Source organism: Gobio gobio (assembly GCF_949357685.1).
Source record: "Gobio gobio genome assembly, chromosome: 15".
Taxonomy (NCBI): domain Eukaryota; kingdom Metazoa; phylum Chordata; class Actinopteri; order Cypriniformes; family Gobionidae; genus Gobio; species Gobio gobio.
Genome location: NC_137108.1, coordinates 23,922,988 through 23,943,176, shown reverse-complemented (window position 1 = coordinate 23,943,176; position 20,189 = coordinate 23,922,988). Strand labels below are relative to the sequence as shown.

General features: G+C 41.2%; 1 protein-coding gene across 1 annotated transcript; it reads left to right on the top strand.

The window, feature by feature from the left end:
* Window positions 1–846: 846 nt before the first annotated feature.
* On the top strand, window positions 847–20,144 carry LOC307138579 (gamma-aminobutyric acid receptor-associated protein-like 1). Its single transcript, XM_079836960.1, has 5 exons — window positions 847–1,065; window positions 11,612–11,701; window positions 13,797–13,875; window positions 18,705–18,823; window positions 19,668–20,144. The coding sequence occupies exons 2-5, from the start codon at window positions 11,612–11,614 to the stop codon at window positions 19,731–19,733; spliced, it is 354 nt and encodes a 117-aa protein (XP_079693086.1). The 5' UTR covers window positions 847–1,065; the 3' UTR covers window positions 19,734–20,144.
* Window positions 20,145–20,189: the final 45 nt, after the last annotated feature.

The following is a 20,189-nucleotide window of genomic DNA, read 5'->3' as shown; positions in this document are numbered from 1 at the left end:
CGGCATCATGAAGCTTCGAAGCGTTATGAATCAGTGAGTCGAATCATGATTCGGATCGCGTGTCAAACCGCCAAACTGCTGAAATTTGGCGATCCAAACTGCTGAATATACGCGTTCCGAATCATGATTCGACTCACTGATTCATAACGCTTCGAAGCTTCATGATGCCGTGTTTTGAAATCGTCATCACTATATAAGTCGTAATTTAGGGTTTTTTTGCGCACAAAAACTATTCTCGTCACTCCATAAAGTTATTGTAGAACCACTGTAGTGAGATGGACTTTGTAACAACGTCTTTAGTACCTTTTAAGGGTCTTGAGAGTGTACCGTGCATTGTGCCAATGGAGGCCTTTCAGAGCCATCAGATTTCAACTAAAATATCTTCATTTGTGTTCCGAAGATGAACGGAGGTCTTACGGGTGTCGAACGACATGAGGGCAAGTAATTAATGATAGAATTTTCATTTTTGGGTGAACTAACGCTTTAATTTAACACATAAATATTTATCTATCTGCTAAACAGTTAATATCGGATGTCACTCTTTTACTTCTACAAAACTCTTCATGAAAAACATATTGTTCTCTGTCTTCTGTTGCTACCAGAATAACATGTTGGTTTTTGCCTAGAAAAAGGACACGTCAGACACGTAACTCGGATACACTGTAGAGCTTTCTTCATTGGCCTAATTATGTTTTATTTTGATTGGTTCCGCTGACCTAGGGGGACACGTGAGCGACAGCTCCCTCTGGCCAATAGAAGCACCGTCAGCACGTTCAAATCCCGCCTTTTCTCTCCCTTAAATGGCTAGACGTTATGTCAGTCTATTTTTTTTATTCTCATTGGTTTGTTTCCAGAATGAGGCGGTACATTATTTGTTGTTGTTATAGTGGGAGAAGTGGGCCAGTCGACATTTTCAACATAGAAGGCGATTTATAATATAAAGTTGTTGATTTTTGGAGACCAACTTCATTACTGCGCTGATACGGGCATCTGTTTTTTGTCCAAGCGGGGAAGACGGGCGTTGTATTTGACTTCGTCCTTAATCTAAATCAGTAGCCGTCCAAGGTATGTTTTGTGTGTGTTTAACCGCAACACAGTTTAAAGTTTATTGTGGATAAGGTTAGTTGCATGGTGGAAACGGTCGTGGATTTGTGGTGGATCAAAGTTTACCCAGTGAGCTCACTAAATCAACTTTGTTCCCTGAATAAGGATTGTTCGGAATAGCAGGTCACATCATATCGAGTGAGCTAGCGGCCTTACGTCATCAGCAGTTGTTATGGCCTGGGCGCAGTTATCTTACAGTATCATGTACTTTCTGACGGCAACAGATTATTATTGTTTATGAGTGTTAACAGTGAGTGTTGTAGGAGCGGGCAGTGCTGTGGAGGACATGTTTTCGCATTGCAGCACTCCCTTGTTCCAACTCGCCCTCGCAACACCATCAAGAATCAAAAGCGTGTTGACTTCCAAACTGTTTCGGATACAACTTAGTCAACGGCTATACAAAAAGTGTTGTAGCGGTTAATATCACGGTAATTAATAACTACCATATTCATATGCCATGGGATTCACACGAGTAAGCATGTACAAATATGTACACAATACACAAGTTACAGTAAAACATGTTTGTGAGGAATATAATGTAATGCCAACTGCAGTGCTCAGTAAAATGATGCTATTTAGAGCACAGAAAAAAGATACCAACAAGTCAGAGTCACACTCAGCTATTCAGACGTCAAAGTAAATAGGAATGCAAAAATGTCATGAGAGTATTTCACTTCTGGTCTAATGGGATGGGTGTGCATGTCTGTATGATGTAATGTTCCTCTGCGGGGCACAAGTGGATGGTTGGCTGAATGTAAACAAAACAAAGCAAAATCAACAGTCTGCCAGTTCCACAGTAATAACAGATTCTGAAGCATTTTCCACAAACTTTAAAGTCGGCATGAAACGGAAGTTGAGATCGTCTTTTTCTCCTTATTGTGACGTATATCCGAGTGAAACGGCTTCTGAAATTAGAAAAAATGTAGGGCGAAGCTTGATTTCGTCCTTCGGGAATTGATTGGATCGTTGGAAGTTGGGCGTTGCTAACAAAATGGAGGCAGATTTGAAGTTTGCACTCAGTTGTGGAGAAAAACGTACTCGGTTACTTAACGTAACCTCGGTTCCCTGAGATAAGGGAAGGAGTACTGCGTCTTTAAGACGCTATGGGGTAGGTTCTCCTACTCTCGAATATACTGAAGTAATTGTAAAATCACGCAGTGCTACTGCCCAGTCAAAACAGTGTCGAGACATCTCGCACGCTATTGGCTGGCCAGTGGGAACTGCATGAACCAATGGCAGAACAGCGTAATCTGAGCGAACCAATGGGCACAAAGCCCGCGAAGCTGAGCGCAAGAGCCCGCGAAAGGGGCATATAAAATACGCTGTAACTGTCAAAAACGTCAGGTTAAATCGACTGAAGCGACGATCACCCGAGTCAGCGCCATAGCACGGCCGTCTACGCAGTACTCCTTCCCTTATCTCAGGGAACCGAGGTTACGTTAAGTAACCGAGTACGTTCCCTTTCGAACGGTCAGTTCGTACTGCGTCTTTAAGACGCTATGGGAGCCTATTTAATCCCGCCGTGCTATGATAAGCGCAGTGACATGTACTCCCTCAAGTTTGAACACTTATTAGAAAGGGCTCAAGACTAGAGTTACTGACACATCATTTATATTAATAATATATATGTACACACGTCTTATACTACTGGGCTCATAGAGGCCGGTAACTATAAGGAATGTGTAAGCATTGAAGCATATGAAGGCCCCAATGCCAACTTATGACGGGGACGGGCTTACAAGGCCGTCTGATATTCATTAGGCCGTCTTAGTATTTTTATACAGCGAAGACTTGTGCCTGCAGTGCAGGGACATCCAGACTGAAGAATCTGGTTAAAGTAGATGGTGAGGACCAACCTGCCGATCTACAAATGTCACCCATAGAAAAAAAAAAAAAACTCCACTAGACCACGCCCAAGAGGAGGCCATGCCTCTGGTGGAGTGAGCTTTGACACCTATGGGGCATTGGAGGCCCATAGTGTCATATGCTAACGCTATCGCGTCCACTAGCCATCTGGCTAGGTTTTGTTTGGTGACCGGAAGTTCCCTAGTTCGGTCACCAAAACTTACAAAGAGCTGCTCCGACTGTCTAAAGTGGGAGGACCGCTCAATATATGCTCTAAGCGACCTAACAGGGCCGAGCAGGTGTAACTGTCTCTCATCCTCCGAAGTGGGGAGGGCAGAGAGAGTGATTACCTGTGCTTTGAACGGTGTTGAAAGCACTTTAGGTACATAACCATGCCCTGGTTTGAGGATGACTTTGGAATCGCCTGGGCCAATTCTAAACATGACGCGTTCACAGATAACGCTTGAATGTCACTGACACGCTTAACAGATGCCAGTGCTAGTAGCAGGGCAGTTTTCAGCGAAAGTGGCTTTAATTCAGCCGTCTGCAGCGGCTCGAAGGGAGGTCTTTTTAGTGCTCTTAGGACCAATGAAGGTCCCAGGATGGCACCGTAGGAGGGAGAAGGGGGTTAAGCCTCCTGGCTCCTTTTAAGAATTTTATGACCATGGCGTGTCTGCGTACTGATTGGCCAGCTATAGGCGTATGAGATGCGGCGATAGCTGCCGTGTAGACTTTGAGTGTGGATGGAGTGTGTCCTGCATCCAACATCTCTTATAGAAAAACAAGAATTTGTGATATCTCGCATGACACTGGGTTATAGTTCCTGACTGAACACCAGTCAGAGAACACTGACCATTTAAGGGCATAGAGACGTCTAGTAGACGGAGCTCTAGCTTCACTGATGGTGCTCAAGACACTCACTGGGAGGTTCTTGAGCCCCCCTTGAGTTGCCAAACATGTAACGCCCACAATTTTGGGGTGGGGGTGCCGGATTGTCCCGTTCGCCTCAGAAAGGAGATCTTTCCTTAGGGGAACTGGCCATGGGGCTGCTGATAGTAACTGAATCAACTCGGGAAACCTGATGTGGGTTCGCCAGAGTGGAGCTACTAGCAGGACTGTGCTCGCATTCCCTGATCCTTTTTTTTTAAATCTGGGGAATGAGCGGTACTGGTGGAAAAGCATAAAGTATGCAGCTGGGCCATTTGTGGGCCAGCGCATCCTTGTTCTTTGAAAAATAGATTGGGCAATGACAGTTGTCTTCGGAGGCGAAGAGGTCGACCTCTGCCCTCCCAAAAACACTCCATATCATTTGAACCATTTAGGAATGGATGGCCCATTCCCCCGGGGACACGAGGCCCCTGGAGAGCATGTTTGCTCCCTGGTTCAGTCTGCCTGGCACATGCACTGCTTTTAGTGAATGTAATTTGCCTTTTGCCCATAGGAGATGTCTGACCTGTTGGTTGAGCCATCTCGACCTGAGCCCGCCTTGGCGGTTTATGTAGGAGATCACAGTCGTGTTGTCCGTGCGGACTAGAACATGGTGACCTGAGAGACGTGGTAAAAAAGTCTTGAGGGCTAGCACTACTGCCAGCATTTCTAGGCAGTTTATGTGCAACCGTGACTCCGTGCTCGACCATGAGCCGAAGGCCGGTTCGCCCTCGTACAGAGCGCCCCAAACTGAGTTGGAGGTGTCCGTGGTGACCACCATCCGTCTGGAAACTGTTTCCAAGTGACCACGGGGCCAGGGATTTGACACAGCCGCGGCCCACTTTGATCCAAAGCTGGCCTGAATGCCACGCTTGGGAAGGAACCCGTGATTTCAGCCAGTACTGCAGGGGGCGCATGTGCTTCATACCCAGCGGAAGTACTGGAGAAGCTTTTGCCATTAGGCCTAGCATTCTCTGAAATTTTTTAGGGGTGTGTAGGTTCCCATTTTGAATGAACATGCAAGCTGCTGTGTAGTCAGAGCGCGTTCGTCCAATAGCCACGCCCTCATTTGGGCTGAGTCTAAAATCGTTCCCAGGAAGGAGGTTCTCTGCCTGGGAAGCAATAAGCTCTTGGCTGTATTTATTCTGAGACCCAGGCATTCTAGATGGCTGAGTAGCATAGATTTGTGAGATTTTATTTCTTCCTCTGACTGGGCCAGTATGAGCCAGTCGTCGAGGTAGTTCAGAATGCGCATTCCCGCTTATCTTAAGGGGGAGAGAGCTGCATCCATGCACTTCGTGAAAGGACAGGCCAAATGGCAGGACTGTGTACTGATAAGCCTTCCCGTCGAACGCGAATCTCAAAAACGGTCTGTGACGTGGGATAATTTGGATATGAGAGTAAGCATCTTTCTGATCCAATGAGAAAAAACCAGTCCATCGGGCAGATTTGCGCGATGATCTGTTTTAATGTCGGCATTCTGAAAAGCCTTTTGATAGAGCCTTGTTCAGGTGTCTGAGATCTAAGATGGGCCTGAGGCCGCCATCTTTTTTTTTTTTTTTTTTTTTTTTAACTCGCCTTTATGGCGGTAGAATGCAGGGGAGCACGCATTAAAGCGGACTCGTAGTTTACATTCATTGCATGAAAAACATTCAGAACAGTATTTTTCTCCCTGACCGGAACAAAAACGGGCCGAGGGGAGAGATGTGACACTGTGCGGACAGCACTTATGTGTAGCGGCACACACCTGTAGTGGGCGCGTGCTCTACATATAGAGCGCTCTCGGCGTGAGCAGTAATCTGTGAGAACAGTGCTTATGTGCAAGGTGCATGTATTTTAGTAAAGTCATTGTTAAAACACAGCGTTGATGTGCAGGCGAGCGTGTTTGACAACAGGCTAGTTGACTGCAATATTTACATCTCCAGTCGCCTGAACCGAGGGGATTGAGAGAATGTAAAGTAAGTCTGTAGTGGTAATCCGGCCACAGCAGGACTTTTGAGTGGTTCTATAGCGCTGAATTAACAGTGCTTATATGCAGGGGTACACCCTATGTAGGGGACACACTGCCTGCAGTCATAACAGAGGAAAGAACTCTTAATTGTTTATTAGGATCACCAATAATACAGCGTTCTGTGTACAGGCGTGCATGTTTTATAACAGGCTCGTTTACTGAGAGAAGTGGTTGAAGGCTTGGCCGCCATTCACTAAATTGAGACTCACTGAGAAACCTGTGAGAGCTGGGCTCGAACCGGCAACCCCTTGTGCGAAGTACACCGTGACAGCAGAGGGCGCGGCTATGACGTAAGTCGCGCTCTTGACGGTGTTTTCAGTGTGTGTGGCGTGCGTGTTTCATAACAGGCTCGTTTACTACACTGTTGAACCTTTCCAGTCGCCTGAATAGGGGACTGAGAGAAGTGGTTGAAGGCTTGGCCGCCATTCACTAAATTGAGACTCACTGAGAAACCTGTGAGAGCTGGGCTCGAACCGGCAACCCTGTGTGAAGTACACCGTAACAGCGGAGGGCGTGGCTATGACGTAAGTCGCGCTCTTGACGGTGTTTTCAGTGTGTGTGGCGTGCGTGTTTCATAACAGGCTCGTTTACTACACTGTTGAACCTCTCCAGTCGCCTGAATAGGGGACTGAGAGAAGTGATAGAGTGAAAAAGACGCAGGGCTTGGCCGCCATTCACGACGCCATTATGCGCTAGACAGCGAGGCAGCAATGACGTAAGTCGCGCTCTAGATAGTGAGCGCGCTGGGAGAGAGAGAGGGGCGCACGCGCTGCCGCTGAGGAAGCGCGAGCTGCAGTGACAACAGCCTGTAGCGTAAGGCGCGCTCTCAATATCTCCAGCAGTCTGAGAGAAAGTAATGCAGGAAACTCCACTCCGGCATTCTCTGTCCGCGGCGCTTCTTAGCGCGGCCCGAGTGAGAGAAGAGGAAGAGCGAGACATTGGTAATAGTGCGGATTCGTCTTCCTCATTGCCGCCGAATGAGACCAAGCCCTCGGCGTCGAGCGGAGGGAGCAGGTCCGATCGAGGGAACGTCACAGGGGAAACGTCTCTCTGAGGTGAAGACGAGTCACGCGGGCACTGGGCCGACGTGAACTCGCTAGCCTCGGTATACTCAGCCCTCTGGCTCCGCCGTTCTTTCCCGCCGAGGCTTCGGGCGGAAAGGGGAACGGGAGAGCGCGAGGGCCGGGGTCGCGCTCTGAAAAGAGCGCTATCCGCGAACGGAGGGAGGAAATAGGCATACCCTCGCAGTGAGAGGGCAGCCGGACCCGGTGAGAGCAGCGTCCGCGTGGGCCTTGCCCAGACAGATCACGCACCCTTCGTGGTTATCCTCCTAGTGCAGGTAAGTACTGCACACAAGTGATATGTTTTTCTCAGTATTGTACAAAAAGGATACACCGTAGTGTTTCACCAAAGAGCGCAGGGGAAAGGCGTGACAGCTCGCGGGATCGCTGGCGATTTGAGCGCGCTGAAATACAGCAGTCCGCTGACTCTCGCAGGACGTCCGGGCTGGTTAGTTCGCTATTCCGCTGCAGGCTCGTCAATTCACGGTGAAGGTGGTGTAGTTCGAGTTTATCAGCGAGGACCGTAGATCGTCGCTGAAGGAGATTAATCTGACGTTTTTGACAGTTACAGCGTATTTTATATGCCCCTTTCGCGGGCTCTTGCGCTCAGCTTCGCGGGCTTTGTGCCCATTGGTTCGCTCAGATTACGCTGTTCTGCCATTGGTTCATGCAGTTCCCACTGGCCAGCCAATAGCGTGCGAGATGTCTCGACACTGTTTTGACTGGGCAGTAGCACTGCGTGATTTTACAATTACTTCAGTATATTCGAGAGTAGGAGAACCTACCCCATAGCGTCTTAAAGACGCAGTACGAACTGACCGTTCGAAAGGGAACTCAATCTATCTCTTAAATAAATGTATTTTCTTTCTAAATCTTTTCTACATAATGTTACTGAGCATATTTCCTCACTTTTCGCTGGTTTATGCTACAGATTTTACTTATTTTAAGCCTTTTATGGCTTTATTTCTGTAAAGCTTTTTTCTCAGCTCTCCCTTATAAGAGGGCGCGCCGGAAGCGCGTTCACACGCTGCATTCCTCAGTGCGAGTCGTTACGATAAGCTGTTCGTCCGACATTACTGAGTAATTTTTACATTAAAAAAAGCTTTTATTTCTCATATATTTCTCTCTTTTTGCCTCAAGTCCTTCTTGAAGAAGGTATTGTGTATACCGAGAAAAATGCACCTAACCACGATCAGTGACAGGTTTCTGAGAGGAGGTGCAGAAACGAGACGGGGCGATAACCCCGCCCTCACGCCATAGCACATGACCGGGAGAGAAGAGAGGTCGTTTCATGGGGGAGGGAAAGTTAACATATTTGATTAAAGATTATAAGGGTAAATGAATTTTTAAAAAATAACGAAGTGCACAGATAAATCAGTTATAGTAAACACTACAATATTAATATAAAAATACAAATTGTAAAATTTGATTTCATGCCGCCTTTAAAGGGTAACTAAACCCCTGCTCAGAGCTTAACTCCACCCACTGGCAATTTTCAAAAAATGCTGGAAAAGTGGGCAGAGCTCGGCGGACACAGAGGGGACGAACCGAGGGCGGGGCTGAGCGGAGGGCGTGCACCTGAGACCCGCAGTGATGGGTTGATTGACAGCTGTCAGACTCGCGAGTCGCAAAGATGGAGAATGACTGGAGTGACGCCAGCTTTGCAACAGAGCGGTCATTTCTCCTACCTTCACCTGAAGTGGAGGAGGGTGGATTTTCTGTATCAGACACAAACCCGGAGCCTTATCAATGCGAGCCGCTGCTCAAACTGCGTTAACTCCCGATGCCGACGATGCTAGTGAAGCAGCCGCGCAAGAGAACTGACCTAATCTATCTGCGTCCGCGGCAACCACTTACGTGTCAGGGTTTGAAAGCGCGTCGCCTGTATGAAAATTATCTGTACACATGACGCGCGGCAATAATATCGCAAGAAAAGCCTGACGTGTACTGACAACTTCATTATTTAACCGTATTTTCTTCAATACAATGTTAAAGCAAGTGTCAAGTGAGTTTCATTCATAATGTTTCCACTTCATGTAACATGACAGTTCATACTGGAGTGAAGCCGTTCTCATCATGTGATTGAGGGAAACATTTCTGAGGGCGTGTTGAGCTCGTGCCAGGGGCGCGGGTAGTGAGCCGTTGGAGGTACCATCATACGTCACGATGTACCACAACGTCCAATAGGAAAATTCAACTGCAGTAGCCACCGTTCAACCTTAAGAGGGCAGCACTTTGGCGGTTTTACACCATATTTTATAGAATTAAAACACTTTATACTCAAATGTCAAAACATTTACTCGAATCAATGAACAGCATTAATAAAGCCCCAGTATTACAGATCATTAACTAAAAAAAGTTGGTTTAGGGTTTAGTTACCCTTTAAAGAAACAATCTGTAAAGTTGTGCAGGATGAACTAACGCGGACAATGCGTAACTAACTTCTCTATCGTCCTTTATAGTTATCATATCATTCAAATGTTTTATGTATTAAAGTCGACATGAAATGGAAGTTACGATACTCTTTCCTATTATGATGTATGTTAAAGAGCACCTATCATGGAATTTTGAAATTTACCTTTCATGTAGTGTGTAACATAGATCTAAGTGAACAAAAACATCCTGCAAAGTTTGAAATATGACAGTGCACCGTATATATAGTTATTTTCTTTCAAAAGTAAGAGTCGACTCTGAGTCATTTTTAAGAATCTTTAGAAGACCGAAGCTTTTTCTCTGACTAGATGACGTCAACTTGTCAAGTTATTTGAATACGATACGCCCACTTATTGCGCTCCAAGACGCCAGTGAAAACTAGAAAACATCATGGCGACGAGACGCTGTGTTCTGAAGTGCCACTCAAAAGCAAACTTCTCATCTGCCCAAGGATGAGCATTTGAAGACTAAGTGGCTTGAAGACAAACCATACATCGTCGCGATTGTGTGTTTATTAGTCGTCAAATGTATGTTTCGCGATCTCAGGAAGCTTTTATTATGGACTTTTATTATGGCACATGGTTCTTCTTCGTCTGTCTGTACCATACATGGACTACATGTGCACAGAGCGCCCTCCGGCTGCCAGTATGAATTGAAAACAACACATAAGAGACTCAATCGCTCATGATTAGGCTATAACTGCCCATTTTGAGGAAGTATTGAATAAAAAATACTCCTCTGTTTAGAAATTTGACACAGACATATGAGAATCTATCAATATGTCTCCTCATCTGCACACTTTTGAACTAAAAGCCCTGAGGGATGTTGATTTGTCGCGAGTCTTCGTGAGGAGAATAGAGGAGTTTTTTTATGAATGAGATCAGCTGAGGCTCATATTACAATCAAACAGTACCGACGCGGTTTTCATATTCATAACTCCTGAACACATATTAACAAATTACTGTCACTATAAGACTTTGATGGGCGTTCCGTTTCCGAAAATATCTGCACAGACTAAACCAATCACAACTGACTGGGTCATCGGACCAATCACCGCAGATTAGCGTCACGTAAAGGCGGGGTTTTGAAAAGTGAATCACTAAAGGAATCATTTGAGAATCGCTGTCAAAACAGGTAAAAATAAATGCATATTATAAGAAAACTAAAGTCTTTTTTGTCATTGCATGCATGCAAAACTGTTGTTGGGGACTTCTAAAACAATATTTGGAACATTTTAAATGCCATGATAGGTGCTCTTTAAAGGTTCACCCAAAAATGAAAAATCTGTCATCATTTACTCATCCTCAAGTTGTTCCAAACCTGTATGAGTTTCTTTGATCTGCTGAACCCAAAAGAAGATATTTTGATGAATGTTTGTAACAAAGCAGAGAGAGCAACCATTGACTACCATAGTATTTTTCCCCGTACTATGGTAGTCAATGGTTGCTCTATCTACTTTGTTGCAAACATTCTTCAAAAATATCTTCTTTTGGGTTCAGCAGAACAAAGAAACTCATACAGGTTTGGAACAACTTGAGGGTGAGTAAATGATGACAGAATTTTCATTTTTGGGTGAACTATCCCTTTAAAATGGCTTCTCGAGCAAGAAAAAATGTAGGGCTGGACTTGATTTTGTCCGTTTGGAATTGATTGGAGTGTTGGATGTTTGGGGTCAGTGGTTTGCTATTGTTGTGATGTCATGTGAGTGACAGGTCGTCACGTCCTCACATCTCTCACCTCATCAGAGAAGAGATGTGGCTGCAAGTGGGAGGGGAAGCTATTTTGATTAGATTATGATGGCACCGGAATATTAAAAAAAAATTAAATCATTAATCATATCATTAATAAATACAGCAATATTTCATTAACAAGAATTGTCCATTTTAGGATTGTAGAACATGTACACATGGTTTGAATTTTAACATATGACAGAAATATATGAACAACATCTGTACTGAGGGCAAAGGAGAGGAGGAGCCAGAATGACCAGAGCGTTTGAAGAAAAACGATTTGTTACTTCTAGAGTATATGATTGACTGATTCAGAGAATAAATATGTTTGATTAATAATCATATGCAGATCTGACAGTGTTTATTTCTGCCCATGTTTGAATGACAATAACCAATCAGGCAGATGAATTCATGTATCAAATGAGTATGAGGAAGTCTGAAATGTTTTGTTAGTTATAATTTAATGTTGATGTTATTGTTCATGTGTGTTTGTCCCTCAGATGTCTAGCCAGTATCAGCGAAGTGTTCCACTGGAGGTCAGGAGAGCGGAGGGTGAGAGAGTCCGCGCCAAACATCCGGATAAAATTCCGGTCAGTCTCATTGTTGGAAACCAAAATAACAAACAATAAAATTAGTCATACTATTAGGACAGTACAAAGCTTTAAAGGGATATTTCACCCAAAAACGATCATTTACTCACACTCACTTATATTTCTGTCTTTTGTGGTGCACAAAATATGTTTTGAAGAATGTTGGTAACCAAACAGTTTTGGTGACCATTTAAATTCCATTGTATGGACAAGAAAATAATGGGTCATTCCATGTCAAATCAACCAAATTTTGTAAACTTCTCTGGCATAAACTTTTTATTTTGGTAATATTTTTTTCTAAAGAAAGACAAACATAAATAGTGGTGAAAGCCAAATTATTTAATATAATGTCTGTATATTTACTGAGTAATCCGCTAGTTTGTAGAGGGGGTCAAAATTACTATTTTCAAAGGACAAATTACAGGGGGTAAAATTGACTTTAGAAAGATCATTATTTTCATCATTTTATATTCTTTTTGTAAAATCTTTTGAATTTAGCGATCTTTGTTGCATTTTATGCCGACAGTGATGATTCAAAAATGGAAAAAGGCACATCTTGTGTTTTTTTTTTTTTTGCCCCAAATTTGCTGGCCTGTAACTCAAGAAGTATTAAAGATATCTTAATATCCTTATATAGTTCAATCCCAGAGATATGGATAATGCGGCTCCACGAGTAAATTGGTCAAATTAGTCAGTGGTCAAAAACCAAATGTGGGTCACTTTGGATACAGCTAATGCTTTTTCTGAATGAATATTTTAACAACACAGTATGTTGAAACTAGAAATGTATCTCGACTTTTTTCTAACAACACAGTGCCATGAATATTGTATTTCCAGAGTTTGCATGCCTGCAACTCTAAAAGTATTAAAGATATCTCAATATTATTTTTTTTAAATTCTGCTTTTTAATAAACTTTTATCTTTATTTTTCAAGGCCCCATGTCTATTGAGATCCCATAGACATGGGGATCTCAATGCTGCTTCATGTCCAATTTGTTGAATTTTACCCATTTTCAATGGTCAAAACCCAAATGCGGGTCTCATTTATACTTATTGAATTTAAAGGGGAATGTCTGAAGAATAAATAATGTTGACACTAGAAATGTATCTTGTTTCTCCATAAAAACAATTGTCTACAACATATCTCTCTCTGCCAAAAATCCACTGAAATGGTCAAGTTGAGGCACATTAACTTGCTCTCGAAAGTCTATTTATAGGAATCTATATTTGAATCAGTTTCAGGGATATTTGGAAGAAGAGATTTTGTTCATGAAGCTTCTGAAGCTACCAAGAGTACAAATAAGCAGTATTCTAACTACCGGTTACCACATTGACATCCTAATATCTCTGGGATTTAACCATATAGGACCTTAAAAATTAAAATTCTAAAAGAAAAATTTAATAGGAACAAGAATCTAAAATTATAGCTCTCCTTGAGTTACAGACATGCAAACTTCGGGAAAAAATGTTGGCACTCAGAGAGGCATGTTGTATGCAATTATTTTGATAGAGAGAAACAAGATACATTTCTAGTTTCATTATTAGTTGTGGTTTAGATATTCCTCTTTAAACACAATAAACCACATTTGGTTTTTGACCACTGAAAATGTGTACAATTGACCAATTTTCTCATGGAGCTGCGTAAGATCTCCAAATCTCTGGGATTGAACCATATAGGGCCTTTAAAATGAAGATACCAAAAGAAAAGTTCTAAAATGATATTAAGATATCTTTAATACTTCTTGAGTTACAGGCATGCAAACTGTCACCGTTGGCATATACTAATAGACCTACCAATCTCCGTGTAAAAATAAAACAATGATGCTATCTTTCTAAAGTCATTTTTTACTCCCTGGAATTTGGCACCAAATCTCAGGTGAAAATTGTCATTTTGACCCCCTCTACAAAACAGAATTACCCAGTAAATGTACATTCATTTAATATTTTGGCTTTCTTCTTCATTTAAGTCATGCAGGTTTGGAATGACATGAGAGTAATAACATAATTTTCAACTAATATTATATTGCTCTGAAAGGAATGTTTTTGAAGAGTTGTATATTTATGTATGTATGTATTTGTTTGTTTGTTTCCTTAGATAATTGTGGAAAAAGCTGCAAGGTCACGAGCTCCTGAACTTGACAAAAAGAAATACCTTGTTCCTTCTGACCTCACAGGTGACATCTCTTATTTCTAGGGTTGGGTATCGCTTGGGTTTTTTTCGATTCCGGTGCCAAACCGATACTTTTAAAACGGTTCCGGTGCCTAAACGGTGCCTGAACCGATACTTTTTTTTTTTTAAAAGGCCACCAAACGAGGTGGATGACATTAAATGGCTTTTTATTTATTTATTTATTGAAATTGAACCATTTATTAAAAGTTTAATGTATACTTAAATGTATGAATATAAATAAATACAAAACACAATTTACTTATTTACAAATTATAATTGACATATTTACAAATTCACAGTAAAACCTAAGCCACCCAACTACAACAAGCCTAATATAACTCTAAACAGTTACAGTAATAACAGCAGTCGTCTGTATTCTTGCTCTGCTACAAACCAGCTTCGAGCTTCAGCTTTATTTTGAAATATGATCATATTCTCTGGCTAAATATTTTTGAACGCATCGCCTTAATGTTTCCATGGTGACGCGTCATGTTTCTCACATGACACAGCAGCCGCAATAGCGCGGACAGCTCAGCTGTATCGGGTTTATTTCGTTTTTTCTTTTTATTCAAAATATTCACAAACTTCTTAACTGTGTCACGAACTATCTGATGTTCAAATGTGTGAGTGAATGTGTGTTAGTTGATCTATAAAGCGCAATGGGCGGCGCCATGTTAGTTTGCGCCTCAGAATCGGATCTGTCGGATTTAACGTTACAACACTTGAGATCATTCTCGTCTCACGAAATACATGAAAGTAAGTGACCAGTGAACTGGAAGAAGAATAGAGTAAACTATATAGTTACTATATAATGTGCATTTATCTGATGTGAATAAAACACGTAACGTTAGTCAAATTATAACCGTCTGAAAGGATTGTCATTGCCGCTTTCATAGACATCAGTGTGTGTTTTTTGCTAGTAGCCTACTTATGAACATTTAAATGTCTGAAACCTGAAATAAACATGATGTCGTTGAAAACACTGAATAGTTGTCATGAGTTGTGATGTGACCAGCGCTGAGCGTCTGTCTCTGGCTCAGCCAAAGCGCGAAAGCACGTTTGAATTTTGGCACCGAAATGAGGAACCGAAATCTGCGTTCTGATTCGGTCCGGTACATACCGGTTATATAAGTACCGGTGCCATATTGGAACCGGATTTCGGTACCCAACCCTACTTATTTCATACATGCCCTCAACACTCAGGGCCGGATTAACCACTTGGGCAACTGGTCACTTGGCCAGGGGCACAGGACATCTAAGGGGCCCTGGGCACCGTTAAATATTATGTTAGATCACGTTATAAATGCAGTCCTCACTTTCCTAATTATATGCAGATTTTTGTAACCCGTTCGATCAAAATATTATGTTAAATCACGTCTAAAACAATGTCTGTAGCTTCCTGCACTGCCGTGCAGCGAGTGAGGGCGAGCTGTCACGTCGAATCACGTGACTTGACGCTCTGAAATTTGAAATCGGTGGGAAGATGGAGAAGCAGTTAAGCGGGAGCGCTAAAAGAAAATAAAAAAATTTTCAGGTGCTCGAGCCCCTGCCCTTTTTCAAAATGAATCAAAAGACAAAAATCAAAAATGAATCTCAGAAAAAATATTTCCCGGTCAATTTTGGTTCCCGTTTAGCGGTAATTTTCTGCTCTAATTCATAAATCTGTTGAAAATTACATGGACAGACGAACTAACGTTTGTGGAACGATTTCCTGCGGTTTGTTTCATTTTATAAATCAAATTGCATATCGTTGACAAAGCACTGCACAAAACCATGTAGCAGCAAAAGTCGCGTTAATGGTAAGTAGTGTTAAATTCACTTGTATTTATGATACACCGTTTACTATCGGATGAAACTATCAAAGTTCCTGAAGCCCAAGTGCCACCGGCACCTACAGGCCTATTATGTGACGTGTAGGCTGGCGAAATGTGACGTGAAAGGACTTTATTATATTACCATTTTTGATAATTACACAGTATAATGAAAGAAGTCTCTTATGCTCATCAAGCCTGCATTTATTTGATCAAAAACAGCAATATTGTGAATTATTATTACAATAATAGTTTTCTATTTTAATATACTTTAAAATATAATGTATTCCTGTGATCTAATCTGATTGATCATCATTACTCTAGTCTTCAGTGTCACATGATCCTTCACAAATCATTCTAAAATTATGAGTTAATGTCATTGTTGGAAACAGTTGTACTGCTTAATATTTTGTATAACCTGCTGTGATACTCTTTTCAAGATTCTTTGATTAATCAAAAGTTAAAAAGAACACAATGTATAATATTAATAATTAGGGGCCAAGCACCGAAGGTGCGAAGGCACCTATTGAAACCGTTCCCGTTCCTATTATTATTATTATTATTATTCCTCCGTTTCTTCCGCCATAGAAGTCCATGGCAGCCCATAGAACCGTATGGTAAAAAGTTGTGAAATTTGGCACACTCATAGAAGAATGTCAACATAGCAAATTTGGAGTCTCTAAATCAATCTGTCTAGCGCCATCATCAGTCCAAAGTTTGACTCATGTTTATGCTAATAACTTTTGAACCATAAGGGCTAGAAACAAAATTCTTTTTAACTCTGATTCCTTGGATTCGATTGCACCCTATGACGTCATTTTCTGTCATAATAATTTTCTCGCCATTTTGACATTTCCGAAAAACCTACTTTTGCGAACTCGTCCTAGACGGTTCATCCGATTTGCACGAAAATTGAACCAGATTATCTTCAGACCATGCTGACAAAAAATCTTGCAAATCAAGTTGATTCGTCAAATCGTTTTCGATAAACGTGCAAACAAAATTTATGTAGCGGTTGCAAAAACACACTTAAGGCTATATCTCCACAACGCTTTATCGTGTTCAAACCAAACTTGGTACATGTCATCACAAGCATGACTTGAGGCAACATGCAGTGTTTCGGCATAGCGCCACCTACTGGTCCGGAGATACAAAAAATGGCTATTTTTGCTTATAACTTTTGAACCGTTTGTCCAAAAATGATAAAAGTGGTCTCGTTAGATTCAAGACAGCATGCCGAGTCGTCTGATATTCAATTTTACCATATCGGCCATATTTTACCATTTGTATATTTTACAAATGCATTAGTGTATTGTTACTAAACTCGGCATGTGACTTCCATGCCATGCCCTGAAGGTACACAAAAAGTTTTGGGGCAGTGCCACCTTGTGGTCAAAAGATATAACAAACTTGACAAAAATACTAATAACTTTTGATTAAATTAGCCTAGTATATTGAAACTGGTCATAATAGAGTCATTGGCTCATGCCGCTTCAATTGCACCCTATGATGTAATTTTCGGTCATGATAATTTCCCCGCCATTTTTAATTTTCCAAAAAAACTACTTTTGCGAACTCGTCCTAGACGGTTTGTCCGATTTGCACAGAAATTGAACCATGTCATCTTCAGACCATGCTGACAAAAAATCTTGCAAATCAAGTTGATTTGTCAAATCATTTTTGATAAACGCGCACACAAATTTTGCGTAGCGGTTGCAAAAACACTCATAAGCCTATATCTCCACAACGCTTTATCGTATTCAAACCAATCTTGGTATATGTCATCACAAGCATGATCTGAGGCAACATGCAGCGTTTTCGGCGCAGCGCCACCTACTGGTCCGGAGATACAAAAAATGGCTATTTTTGCTTATAACTTTTGAACTGTTTGTCCAAAAATCATGTCTTCCGCACCATGCTTTGAAGGTACTCAAAAAGTTTTGGGGCAGTGCCACCTTGTGGTCAGAGGTTATAACAAAATTTACAAACATGTTAATAACTTTTGTTTAAATTAGCCTAGTTTAATGAAACTGGTAATAATACATTTATTGGCTCATGCCGAGAACATAGATACTAATTTTGCTATATTTGGTCAAACATCCTGTCATCAATGTTCTTACCAAAATCGAATCGTATCATCTTCAGACTATGTCAACAAAAAGTTAGGGATTTTGCATCAATAGATGAAACCGTTTTTGTAAACCGCAGCGACGAAGTTGAGGCATGATGCCAAAATGACTCTTGAGGCTGTATCTCTGCAATGCTTTGACATATTGGCATCAAACTTTGCATGTGTCATTGTTCCCTTATTCTGACCACACCACATCAATTTTGTAACTGTGCCACCTATTGGTCAAAAGTGATAAACCATTAACTTATATTATCAGTGACTCTATATATGATATTTCAGCCATTTTGCCTAATCTTCTTAAACTGTATAATTGTTCATTGTTGCAGTTGGTCTGACACTCTCAGACTACAAAGCATTTTTCAGCCTTTTGCCTAAAATCATCTTAAAACGTGATTAATTGCTCATTGCTCCAGTTGATCTGACACTGCCAGCCATTTTGGCATGTCTTGTCTTCTTCTTTGCGCTTGGCCCCGGTATTGCTGCTTGCAGCTATATTATTTTTTTATTTTTTTTAAACTATTGCCCCTTTTGTACATTTGACATCTCTACTGAGCCATGCAGAAGCCTGATTTGTTAGTATAGAAGTATAGGCTATATGCCTTGGTGATAGCGACTTTGTGATTGTTGCTTTGGGGCAGGGGTGGCCCTCGAGTCTTGTTGCCCAGGGAATTGTTAATCGGGCCCTGTCAACTTAGTTTCTGTAAATTTACAGGGGAATTCACCTCAACTGTGTAATGATATTCCAGTATTAAGAAGGCCTTTCAGAATTTTTGAGACTCTCTCTGACCCTGAACTTCCCTTTTCAAGTCTTCCTTTTGAGGAAGAAAGGATACCGTTTACAAACTGTTAAGTTTTGATATGACTGACATTTATTTTTACTTTCTCTTCCAGTCGGCCAGCTCTGCTTCCTGATCAGACAGCGGGTGTCTATGAGGCCAGAAGAAGCGCTCTTCTTTTTCGTTAAAAACTCCCTTCCTCCATCCAGTTCCCCGCTGTCTGCAGTGTATGAGGTAACTCAAACACCCCTCTTCCCTAGTGCGAGTAAGATACTCAACTTTATTAGCATAGGGTTTTCATTGTCACGGGGGGGTGGGGGGTGGGGGGGGGGGGTGGCAGCAAGGAAGAGTTTGAGGCAGGATCTAGTGCAGCAGTAGATTTTTAATAAACAATAAATCCAAATAATCAACACTCAGGAGATCAAGATGACACACAGGAGAAACACAACCACTACGCACAGACGAGAATGGACAACTGAGGGCTATAAATACACGGGGAAAACAAAAGGAACTAAATGAAACGTGGGTGAAACTGGAACAACTAAAACAGAACTAAATCCTCCTGACGTTCATAAAATTCTAAATGGATTCTTTAAAATCATATGATGGCCTTGAATAAATATATATATATTTATATATATATATATAGCCTGATGGTTTTTTTTTTTATTAGTACATGATTAATAAATAAATGAATCATGAATAAAAAAGTCAAAAACAAAAAGCTAAAAAATGCTATGTTGTGTATATATATATATATATATATATATATATATATTTACATTACATTACATTACATTACATTACATTACATTACATTACATTACATTACATTACATTACATTACATTACATTACATTACATTTACAGCTCTGGGAAAATTAAGAGACCACTTAACATTGAGAAATCACAAAAAAAAAAATCATATATATATAATATATTATTATTATTATTTTTTTTTATTTTCAGCATCATTACCCCAGTTTTCAGTGTCACATGATCCTTCAGAAATCATTCTAAAAACACAATTTCTGATATAAATTGATCTCTCTCTCTCTCTCTCTCTGTCTGTTTTTAGGAACACCACGAGGAAGACCTGTTCCTCTACATGACATACAGTAATGAGAGTGTTTACGGTGCTTGAGACGGAGGAAGAGAGAATCGGAGAAAGAGAGAGAAAGATGATGCATTATTTTACAACTATTATCCCACATTCAATACCTTGTACCTACAGGGGGCATTGTTCATGATGGGGACTTAAGGGTGCTGTTTGCATTTATCAGTATTTAGGGGAAACTATAATGTGTTTCTTGGCAATAAAGTATTGGGACTTGAGAATTGAGAGACACTAAAGAGAAAGAGTGTAAATGGAAGGTCAAAAACAGAGATAAACTTCAAACACAGTAGTAGAGTAAAAGCAAGTATTGATTTCGTCTTTCTCTCCAAGGAGCGTATCAATTGTATGTAATGCAAATAGGTTTTTGTTCTTGTTTTTCTTTTTTTGTAAAGTATTATCAATAACTTTTGTGCATATAATAAAAATATTTAAAATATTTCATCGTTCTATGAGTCTGCATAATGTTTAAAGCATTTGTTGGTT